The following is a 12,560-nucleotide window of genomic DNA, read 5'->3' as shown; positions in this document are numbered from 1 at the left end:
GATGCAACTTAGCACACAGGCACATCTCACCTTGTCTTTCACAGGAAAGAAAATTCCAAGAAAATGTAGCCTCAGCTATTAATAGGTAAAAAGCAAAACTAATCCAGTTATAGGAAATTTACAGGAATGTTTACCCATCCTCTAAAAACTTTATTCATGAAGAAAGATAATTTTTCTAGGTTCTAGGAGAAGGTAGATACTTTAGGTACATGAAAGTTGAATATGAGGAGCTAAGCTTCCGTTAAGCTCTTAACTACTGGCTAAATATTTCTTTGTGTATCTAAATAGTAAGTCCACTTATTTTTTTTTTAAGAGACATGTTCAAACCTAATTGAAAATATTTTTAAAGTTATTATTGGATGGTAGGAGTATGGGGTGGAGTTGGCCTTAGGGGAATTAGAGTAGCAATAATAAAAAGGATGTTGGAAAACACATGCTTGGCTCAACTCAGGATAACCGCAGAAAACAGGACAGACCAAGAAGGAGGAGGAAAGCAAGATGAATGATGTGAAGCTTACTGTTTTGGGAGGTGAAGGAACAGGAAAATCTGGTAAATGTGTTTTTGTTTTTTTTTCTGGTGTATACTACATAAAGAGTGAGAAATATATTGCCATTATATATATATAAACATATTATAATTTATAGACTTGATATAACTATATATTATTTCTCAGTAGGAGTTTTCATTTTATAAGCAAGCAATGCAATTAACTTTGTATTTATAAAATGTATATACAGGGTGAAGAATACATCTGTTTGAAGTATTAATTTGTATCTTGTTCTACTGATGTTTAAAAAAAGTAGGGCCAACAGGAAATCCCTCCATCATGATCCCACATACTTCTCACTCTGTCACACCTGCCCCCACACCTGCTAAGTCGCTTCAGTCTTGTCAGACTCTCTGCTACCCTAGGGACTGTAGCCCACCTGGCTCCTCTGTCCATGGAATTCTCCATTCAAGAGTACTGGAGTAAGTTGCCATGCCCTCCTCCAGGGCATCTTCCTGACCCAGGGGTTGAACCCACATCTTTTGTGTCTACCTGCATTAGCAGGCAGGTTCTTCACTGCCAGCGCCACCTGAGAAGCCTCAGTGGCCAAGCAGTGGAGAGAAATGTGTGAAGACCTGTGGATTATTTTTAACTTTTTAAAAAATTTATTTATTTTTAATTGAAGGTTAATTGCTTTGCAGAATTTTGTTTTCTGCCAAATATCAAGATGAATCAGCCATAGGTATACATAAGCCACGTTTCAGAGGAGCAAAAAGAAAAACAAAACACTTTGAAGGGAGATGAGGACATGGCTTTTTAAATGCCTGTGAACTGAGCGACACGGTGCCCATGACCTTGGAAGCTACGCGTTTGTCTTTGTTACATGGTGGTAGTAAGGATGCTGCCAATAGAGCCGCCTGAGCCTAGTGAATCCTAACCGGCCAGACCCAGGAGCTGCAGTAAGATTAACCAACACTAGAGGGCGATCCTCTGTTTCTTGGATTTTGAAGTCCCTGTTTCCTTAAACAATCGCAAAGGTGTGATACTGTCCTGGCCACTATTACAAACATGTGGCACCTTGGAGCCACAGTTAATTTGATGAAATAAAAAGATATCATGGTTCTTGCATCTCAGATTTAATAAGAAATCTGTCTCTGTTGCAAAGCTGAGGTTTCTTATGTGTGTTTGCCTTAGTGAATTACTTACACAGTGAATTGGGTGGGCACCACAGTAAGATCACTTTCTTTCTAGCCTCCTAATTTTTACGGTTTTATGATGCTAATCTTACTGATTATTATTTAGACCAGAATTTAGTAAAACTTCAAGGTCTTCATTAATACTTAGTAATTTTTAAGCCAAGAGATAAAACCTTACGTACATACATGTGTGCTGTGCTTAGTTGCTCAGCCCTGTTTGACTCTGTGACCCCATGGAATGCAGCCTGCCAGGCTCCTCTGTCCATGGGATTCTCCAGGCAAGAATACTGGAGTGGGTTGCCATTTCCTCCTCCAGGGGATCTTCCCAACCCGGAGATTGAACCCAGGTGTCCCACATTGCAGGCGGATTCATTACTGTCTGAGCCACCAGGGTAGCTAAGTTGTTACCTGTGTCTTAAAACTGATAAGACCTTAAATTCAGCTTGTTTTGTTTTGCAGCCCTTATAGTAAGGTTTCTTACCAAGCGCTTCATTGGAGAATATGCTTCTAATTTTGGTAAGTCGCTACTTTAGACTTTTTCACTTTAAAACTTTAAAACTTCAGCATCATCAGTTAACATCAGCACGTGTGTGCTCAGTTGCTAAGACTTATCTGACTGTTTGCGACCCCATGGACTGTATGTAGGCCACCAGGCTTCTCTGTCTATGGGATTTTCAAGGCAAGAATACTGGAGTGGGTTCCATTTTCTTCTTCAAATTAACAACATCAGAGAAGCATTTTCATAGAATCTTCCATTTTTGCACTTTTAAGCAACTTGTTTAATTCATGGACTCTGATTTTAAAAGCCCAAATAAGTATTTTAATTAAATATTCTTTCATGATAAAATTTATCCAGTTTTATGTTAACTGAGATACATTAGAAATCCAGTTGATTTCAGTCTAGAACTAGAAAAACCTTAAACCTGGGACCCACCCATCTGCACCAACCGTTGCAGAGCATGTGAGTGTGGGGGTTTTGTTAAACTAAAGCAATTTTAAAATTAAAGCAACATCTGCTGAGAGATAAAGACAAATTAATTATAAAAGCACAAGTAACTACAAAATAAATGCTTATTTTATTTAAAGCATTTATTTAATAAATGCTTATTTTCACAAGACCATGTGAAAATAACAGGAAAATTATGCTTTGACTAAAGATCATATCATAATTATGTAGGTTGCTTACCTAAGTTTCAGAGAAATTCTAAAACAGGTGCCAGGGCACCTTGATATAATCTTAGGATCATTTCACTAACTCTACTATAATTTTGTTATTTTTCTCAAAATTAGCATGACATATGGGAAATGCCACAGTGGGGAATTAATAAAAAGTGGGGAATTTTGCCAGAAGTTTGAATATATTTTTGGCTCAACAATTAATCTATATAATGCTACTAATATCTTACCTGATTGAAGGCATGGTGGGGAAAGGTTTTTTGTCTTTTTAACAGGAATGAAGATTTTAAGAAATAGAATTGGGAGAAAGGGATTTTTTTTTCCATTCCATTATACTTAGAGTAAGAAGTTACGATTGCAAGTGTTTTTCATGAGAAATAAACAACAAAAATCTTTAGCATTCATTTATGAGATACATTATTAGAATATTTTAGAAAACAACTTTGAAGTATTGCATTGTGTTGCTGCCTGCATGTAGCCAACATAGTATTTTAGTTCATATGATGCTGTGAGTGTTTTAGGGCAAGCTCTTGAAAACTGATTATAGAAAGAAAAAAATATATAGAAAGAGAAATTCTTATTGTTTCATTTCTCAGGTCAACAACTTCAGTCATAAAGGGCCAGATAACACACAAACTAAGAGTAAGGCATGAGAAAGTGTTCCAAAACTATAAAACAATACACACTTACAAAGAACAACAGCAGCAGCAAAATTAAATGAAACCTTAATCTTTAATACAACACAGTTATATAAGCAAATGAAGTATGCATATTTCTGGCTATTACACCTCTATTGAAAAATAAGACCTAGAGACATTTATAAAGACAATCAAGTGAGTTAAAGGTCCACAGCAAGAAGATTAATTAGCCAAAAAATGACCTTATGTGTAAATGAAGGCTACAGGGGGAAATAATAAAATTCTAAAATGTTAAGAGCTGGTGACCCCTGCTGGCAGTTTTTGAGTATTGAGAGTAGGTATTTTTAAAGGTCTCAGGAGGAAATGATGTAGCTCATGGTTGTTGCTGTTGTTTAATCTCTGTCATGTCTGACTCCTTTGCATCCATGGATTGTAGCCCACCAAGTTCTTCTGTCCATGGGATTCTCCAGGAAAGAATACTGGAGTATGTTGCTATTTCCTCCTGCGGGGGATCTTCCTCACCAAGGGATCGAACCTGCGTCTGTGTCTCCTGCACTGCAGGCACATTCCTTACTGCTGATAGCTCACGGTAGTAAGCTTATGAAGTTTAGAATAAACTGTCTGAAAACATATTTTAAGATTTAATGAAACAGTAATAAATTCATTCTGTGTAGCCTAGAAGGATCTCAGAATTTACCCCTGGGCTTCCCTGGTGGCTCAGTGGTAAAGTATCCGCCTGTCAATGCAGAAGACACAGGTTCAGTCCCTGGTCCAGGAAGATCGCACGTGCTGCAGAACAACTAAGCCCATGTGTCACAACTGTTGAACCTGTGCTCTAGAGCCTGGGAGCCACAACTACTGAGGCCACATGCTGCAATTACTGAAGTCTGAGCGCCCTAAAGCCTGTGCTTCCCAGCAAGAGAAACCACTGCAGTGAGAAGCCCGTGCACCACAACTAGAGAAAAGCTCCCACAGCAAAAAAGACCCAGCACAGCCAACAATTAATTAATTAATTGAATTACATAAAATAAAGGTCATCCCTAACCCTCTGAAGCCGGCTTTCCCAAATGTCAGCTACATTTTTCTACCATGGGTTGTGGAGTGTTTGCTAGAATGGGTCATGTGTCAGTTGGAGATTGTATCAGTATGCGATTCTGGAGAGAAATAGGTCTTGTATGAAAACACTGGAGGGACAGTTACAGAAATGAAGTCTTTCATTCATTCAAGAAGTATTTATTGAACAACTGTCATGTGGCAGATGCTCTTCTAAAGGCTATAGTAATATAGGCACAAAAGCATGTCGGTGAATAGGTACAGTGGTGAAGTTCATTTTTAAGAAATATATATAAGCAAATATAGCAAATACATTTTTTGGACCACTATCAATAAGGGAAAGCCACTAAAACTAAAATATGACTGGTTGAATTTATAGGACTGTATTTATATTTGGCTGATCCAAATATAAAGTCATGTTTTAAAATTCTGGAGTATTTCCATACTGATAATGAGTATATGCATATTTTGCAGAATCTATCTATAACAAACATTTGTGTTTGGAAGGGAAGCAATTGAATCTAGAAATATATGACCCTTGTTCTCAGGTAAGTAAAACAAAATACTTTTATGTTTTCAATCATGATTTGAAGAAGATAGGATAACGCTAAGTGTGCAGTTGCTAGCCTTAATATTGAACTTACTTCTCAATTTTAATTATTAAAAATTTAAGAAATTATTTTAGTGTTATATTATCTAGCTTCTCTGTAAAGTTATGACAAAATTATCATGTTACAGATACCTTTAAAATAGCAATATTATTATGCTTTCATAATATATTTTTATCAGGTCACAATGTAGCTGTCAAATACTAATAGTTTAATGGCTTATTAATTCAATTTATATGTTTGCTAAGTTGCATTTGTTGATAACTAAAGAAAGTGAAAGTGAAGTAGCTCAGTCGTGTCCGACTCTTTGTGACCCCACGGAATGTAGCCTACCAGGCTCCTCCGTCCGTTCGGTTTTCCAGGCAAGAGTACTGGAGTGGGTTGCCATTTCCGTCTGCAGAGTATCTTCCTGACCCAGGGATCGAACCCAGGTCTCCCGCATTGTAAGCAAGATGCTTTACTGTCTGAGCCACCAGATAACTAAACCACTGTCGATAAAACCAAAGTAAGAAGGATTTTGAGTACAAACCCCTTTATTCAAACACCAACACAGCATACTAACGCATATATATGGAATTTATTTATTTATTTATTTTATTTTATTTTTTAACTTTACATTATTGTATTGGTTTTGCCATACATCAGCATGAATCCGCCACAGGTGTACACGTGTTCCCCATCCTGAACCCCCCTTCCTCCTCCCTCCCCGTACCATCCCTCTGGGTCGTCCCAGTGCACGAGCCCCAAACATCCAGTACTGTGCATCAAACCTGGACTGGAGACTCATTTCATATATGATATTGTTAGAAAGATGGTAAGGATAACCCTGTATGCGAGACAGCAAAAGAGACACAGATGTATAGAACAGTCCTTTGGACTCTGTGGGAGAGGGAGAGGGTGGGATGATTTGGGAGAATGGCATTGAAACATGTGTAATATCATATATGAAACGAATCGCCAGTCCAGGTTCGATGCATGATACTGGATTCTTGGGGCTGGTGCACTGGGACGACCCAGAGGGATGGTACGGGGAGGGAGTTGGGTAGGGGGTTCAGGATGGGGAACACGTGTATACCTGTGGTGGATTCATGTTGATGTACAGCAAAACCAATACAATATTGTAAAGTAATTAGCCTCCAATTAAAATAAATAAATTTATATTAAAAAAGTTTAAATACAATTATATAACTAAGAGAAAGGTGGCCAGCTGTTCAATATTTCAAAACACCTCTATCCCCTGTGGGATAGATTTTGTTGGGTATGGCAAACATCCTTCAAATCTTTTTTGCTAAACCTTAATCACTATTGTTGCTTTACTGATTTAAATCTGGTACCAAAAAATCAATACATATTCTGTTTACTAATATGGAAGATACTGTCTCCTGTGTGGATATGGTGTAAAAGGCAATTATTAGGGCTCATCAAATTTTCAGAAAAAGAGAAGCTTTTTTTAGAGAAAAAGTTATCAAATGAAATAGATGTAACTTTATTATAGTTCTTTATTTTTTAAAAAAAATTTGATCACTTTTGATAAAAGAAAAAGTGTGATACAAAGAAACTGCATTTTAGAAAATAGCAGTATTTGCTTATTGAATTCTCTTCCAGGTAAAATGGGTCTCCATTAATTAGCTGTCTGTCATGTAAAATACAGAGGTCCGATCCTACCACTTTCAATGTGTTTGATTTATTTTCAGCCACAGAAAGCAAAATTTTCCCTCACAAGTGAGCTGCATTGGGCAGATGGGTTTGTTATTGTGTATGACATCAGTGACAGGTCTTCCTTTGCATTTGCAAAAGCATTAATCTACAGAATTCGGGAGCCACAGACAAGTCATTGTAAAAGGTGAGGTATTTTTCATTCCTCTCTACTTTTTTTTTAGTAAATCATCATAGAGCTGTAAGCATCATTAGGAAGAGTTTAATACAGGCTTCCAATTACAAAATTTAACAGCCCTGAACAAGCCACCTTCCATTCCACAGGAGTTACACACGTAGTAAAAGGAGTAAGATGAGAATACTTTATATCCTGAATGACATCAACAGTTAACTTGCCCTGAATAAATGACTGTTTTACAAGACAGCTTCTATTGTTAACATGACACTCGCTTGCAAAATAATAGTCCTTTGTACACAAGATAGTTCCCTTTCCACCTTTCTTTTTCATTCCCACAAAAATGTTAAGGATACTAAATAAATCCAGATATATTACATTTGGCATTCAATTCCTAGTCATTGGTATTTTCAGTCTACAAAGCAAAATAGACTGAACAATCAAACCATTACAAATTCTAAGTATGAGACTACATTTTTCTCCATTTCACCTCCTAAAATAAAGAGCTAATCTACAATGCCCTATTGTTAATGTCTTGACACAAGTCATTATGCAGGAAAATAATGATGCCTTAGACTATTTTTGCATTAGTAGATATATGTTTAAACCTATGAATTTCCTATTTTTAGTTTTCCTTTTTTTTCGATTGTTTTATCCTTTCCCTTTAAAATAGTTATTTTTGTTCAACATGCTGGTGTAAGGGATTCTTTGTGCTCTTAGCCAGATTTGCCCTTCTCTAATATCATGCTAATCTGGGAAGCAAGGAAGCACAAAATCATTCCTTAAAATTGATAACTGTGATTTTAATATCTCTTTTAAATGCCCATTATCAAGAAATAATCAGATAATAATTGATAAGGGGTGTTCCCTTGGAGTCATTCGATGTGAATTCTTGTTTATATCTGATTGACCTTGGGTAAACCCTTTAATTTCTAGACCTTCTTTTTCTGATTATAGAACTGATGGAAACATGGTAGGAGAAAAGAATATGATTTTACTAAGAAAGCTCAGGGCTCTGATTTCCTATAATATTACTGATTTTGAGGGAACTCCATTGTTTTGGGTGTTAAATACTTTATGTTTAAGCACCATAACTTTGGTAAGGGTAAGTAATTAAAATTACTTTGCTATTATTCATTATCAAGAGAATCACTCAAGAAGAATTAAAAATGTATATTTTAAAAATCCCTATATTTGACATTCTCAGGCAATCTTCTTAATGTGTTGATCAAATAATTCTTGGGTATTTCCAATTTTTAATCTTTAAGTAGAGTCTATTTCCAAATCTCTTATCTATAGATAGAAAGAAAATATGGCATTTAAAAAATTATATCTGATATTTGTGACTTATCCTTCAAAATATTTCATTTATTCTTTCCCATTAATTCTTCACAATAATTTTCTGAACTATATGTGTGAAAGTCACTCCGTCGTGTGCAACTCTTTGTGACCCCATGGACTGTAGCCTGCCACGCTCCTCTGTCCATTGAATTCTCCAAGTCAGAATACTATAGTGGGTAGTCATTCCTTTCTACAGGGGATCCTCCCAACCCAGGGATCGAACCTAGGTCTCCCACGTTGCAGGAATATTCTTTACTGTCTGAGCCACCAGGGAAGCCCAAGAATACTGGAGTGGATAGCCTATCCCTTCTCCAGTGCATCTTCCTGACCCAGGAATCAAACTGGGATCTCTTGCATGGCAGGCAGATTCTCTACGAGCTGAGCTACCAGGGAAGCCCTATATAAAGAGATACTATTAGTATATGAACTATGTCATAATGTACTGTTACTATCATCAAGAGTCTAGTGTTAGACATGCAATGCTTTTTCCTTGATGGCTCAAACCATCATGTGAATAAAACATACTTTGGTGGTTTCTATACAGTATCTCTTGAGATGGTGTTGAAGACTTCATTTTCCCATTTCTTCTCTATAGTAGATATCTTGGCACTATTTCTTGTCATTTAAGGACTAGTAGCCATACTGTATTCTTCAAATGAAACTCTGCTTTAGAAATGTTGCACTGTAACCACAGAGATTGTATTGATATTTGCCAAAGACATTACCTTACAAAGAAATATATTTCTTAAATAAATCAGAAAAGTTGTACACAGTTACAAGATGGTAAAATTTTCTTTAGAATATGTTATAATGAATATTAACAGGGAACAAACAATGATGAGTATTGAATAATATTTTTCCTTAAGAAAACTGTATTTAAATTGTTTAATTAATAAAGAAGCAGTAGCTAGTCCTTCTCTTTCAATTGATAAGAAAATGAAAAATAATGCTTAATAAGCATCTTTAATAAAAGATGCTTTTATTATTATTATTATTTTTTTATTATAGCCTGGCATTGAGCTAGGTTTTCTACATACTTATTCATTCTGGGTGATGAGAACTATTTTACCTTTTTTGTTTTTTAACATATAAGAGAACTGAAAGTGGAAAATGATGTCACACTCATGTCTTGCTAATAAACAGAGCCATAGTTCCAGGAATAGATTTGTGCCACTTCAAATCTTATGCTTTAGGAGTTTTGTTGGGTCTGTGTCATTTACATTTAATCTAAAATCCTTTTTATGAGTAAATGAGGATACACACGAACACAAATAACACACACAATATTTTTTCCTTTTTTTTGGGGGGGTGTCCATAATTCATTTTTATATAAACCTACTTAATATATAAAAAAAGAGCTGTTAAAGCAGTCTTACCAAAGAATTGTGTATCTGTATTTCAGAGCTGTGGAGTCAACAGTGCTTTTGGTGGGTAACAAGCAAGATCTCTGTCATGTGCGAGAGGTTGGCTGGGAAGAAGGGCACAAACTGGCATTGGATAACCGGTGCCAATTCTGTGAACTGTCTGCAGCAGAGCAATCTCTGGAGGTGGAAATGATGTTTATCAGAATTATCAGGGACATCCTGACAAACTTCAAACTCAAAGAAAAGAGAAGATACAGTGGATCTAAATCCATGGCCAAGCTGATCAATAATGTATTTGGAAAAAGAAGGAAATCTGTTTAGTAGACATGTGATCCTGGGGGATTTATTATATCAGAGAGTTTCAAACATTTGTATGGGAATTAAATTTACCTTTTGTGTGCAGCGAAAACATTCTCTTAGAGATATGAAATAATTGACCAGGAACCACAACTGTGTTTTCAAATATATAGTTTGCCTTTTTGGTTGCTTGTATGTTATACATTTTGCTTCACACTTTTCTCTATACACAGAATAATATTAGTATAATCTGATAGTGGATTACTGTACAGTTTACCTTACCGAATAAACCCTGCTTATGTAACTTTCTTAAACTACCATTCTTTAGGGCTCCCTTACCTTTATTTTATATATGTGTTTTAGATGAAATATATAGTTATATATAGGAGGAAAAGGGGACGACAGAGGATGAGATGGCTGGATGGCATCACTGACTCAATGGACATGAGTTTGAGTGAACTCCTGGAGTTGGTGATGGACAGGGAGGCCTGGCGTGCTGCGATTCATGGGGTTACAGAGTCGGACACGACTGAGCGACTGAACTGAACTGATAGTTATATTCACCTGCTAGCTCAGCTGGTAAAGAATCCACCTGCAGTGCAGGAGACCCTGGTTCAATTCCTGGCTCAGGACGATCCACTGGGGAAGGGATAGGCTACCCACTCCAGTACTCTTGGGCTTCCCTGGTGGCTCAGCTGGTAAAGAATCTGCCTGCAATGTGGGAGACCTGTGTTTGATCACTGGGTTGGGAAGATCCCCTGGAGAAGCGGAGGGCTACCCAGTCCATATTCTGGCCTGAAGAATTCCATGGACTCTATAGTTCATGGGGTATCTAAGAGACATGGCTGCAACTTTCACTTCACTTCTTCAATATATTATAGAGTTTAATTTATCAATTTGTAAAATTCAAGATCTATTTAACAGAAATGCATGGATTTAATTTAGAAAGTGTATCTATAATAAGCAGTGAGTTATTTAAGATCACACAAGTTGTTGTTTTTTTGTTTGTTTGTTTTGTTTTTTTAACCGCTAAGGCCTTAAGAAGTTAAATTCTGGGGAAAGAATAAAGTCAGATGAATGGAAAAATTAGCACTGACGTATATATGTTACCATATGTAAAATGATAGCTGGTGAGAAGTTGTTGTATAACACAGGGAACCTAGCCTGGTACTCTGTGATGACCTAGAGCGGTACAGTAGAGGGAGGGGAGGGGAGGGAATCTCAATAGGGAGGTGATATATGTATAATTATGGCTGATTTGTATTGTTGTATGGCAGAAACCAATACAACATTGTAAAACAATATTCCCCCAATTAAAAAAATAAATGTTTCTTACCCATAGTTTATAGTCGGCCTGATGATGAAAAAGTCTACCTTTCTTTATTGTATACTATAGTAACAAGGGCAATTATCATAGAGTAAAAACTTATGCAGCTAAGATCCTTTTTAGATTAAAAGATTAGCATTTTTTTTGTTTTTTGTTTTTTTTTTAAGTTCATTTGGAAATCTAGATGTCATAGGGGAAGGAAAAGGTAAAAACTAGTTGGTATATATATAAGCTTGAAGCCCTTATTGTCCTGAAATAAGTATTACATGAGACAAAAACATTTTGGGCCTTCTACCATTACATAGGGTACAATTTCCCCCCCAAAGTCATCTGTCCACCTCCTGGACTGCAGCGCCCCTTCTGCCATCCTTGGTGAGCCTGCTGACTGCTGCATTTCAAGTTGCAGGTCGAGGCCTGATTTCAGCCAAATCACTGATAAGTAAGGTTTGATTCTGATACGTTAACCTGGGCGTACATGCAATGCTCCTAACATTGAGTTATAGAGTTAACATTGAGAAATGGAGTATTTCCTATCATATCAGTAAACAAGGATGCCACAGTCATCAGCGATTGCGGCCGTCCAACATGAGCTGATGAGTTCTGAGGACTCTCAGGAAGGAAAAGAATACCTGCCATCTAGCAGCCACTCTCTGCAGAGAGCCCTGCAGGGCTCTTCGGGGAGGCGAGGGGGAACCCAGGCTGTGAAAACACAAGATAATGGCCCAGATAACTGAGGTGCATATGAAAGGAATGATTTCAGTGAGCCCAGACTCTTGCATGTTTCCATACATAGAAAAGTACTCACTTCCTTAACTTGGGATATCTGGTTTCTCTAATTAATGGTAATCTTTTGAAGTTTCTGAGGACTATGTGCTCAGAGTCATGCCCAACTCTTTGTGACCCCATAGACTGTAGCCCACCAGGCTCCTCTGTCCATGGAACTTCCCATGTAAAAATATTGGAGTTGCCATGGCCTCCTCCAGGGGCTCATCAAGACCTAGGGATGGAACCTGTGTCTCTTGAGCCTCCTGCACTGGCAGGCAGATTCTTTTATCACTGTACCACCTAATGACTACCTGTCTTTTGTTGCAAAAATCCTATATATCCTAGCTCCTCCCCTCGCCTCCTAGGAGCAGGTTCTCAGAGCTATCTGAAACGCTTTCTCCTGGGTTGCCATCCTCATTTTGCCCCTAATAAAACTTAACTCGCAACTCTCGTGTTGTGCTTTTTTTTGTAATTCA

General features: G+C 37.1%; 1 protein-coding gene across 1 annotated transcript; it reads left to right on the top strand.

Moving 5' to 3' along the window:
• The first annotated feature begins 405 nt into the window (after positions 1-405).
• On the top strand, positions 406-10,452 carry RERGL (RERG like). The gene is made up of 5 exons (XM_006080192.4): positions 406-550; positions 2,144-2,200; positions 5,026-5,099; positions 6,854-7,002; positions 9,734-10,452. Exons 1-5 carry the CDS (start codon positions 499-501, stop codon positions 10,014-10,016), a joined length of 615 nt encoding a protein of 204 aa, XP_006080254.1. The 5' UTR covers positions 406-498; the 3' UTR covers positions 10,017-10,452.
• Positions 10,453-12,560: the final 2,108 nt, after the last annotated feature.

The sequence above is a fragment of the Bubalus bubalis genome, chromosome 4 (genome assembly GCF_019923935.1).
Source record: "Bubalus bubalis isolate 160015118507 breed Murrah chromosome 4, NDDB_SH_1, whole genome shotgun sequence".
NCBI classification, from domain to species: domain Eukaryota; kingdom Metazoa; phylum Chordata; class Mammalia; order Artiodactyla; family Bovidae; genus Bubalus; species Bubalus bubalis.
The sequence above is the reverse complement of the archived record's forward strand: the minus strand, read 5'-3'. Positions and strand labels throughout refer to the sequence as shown.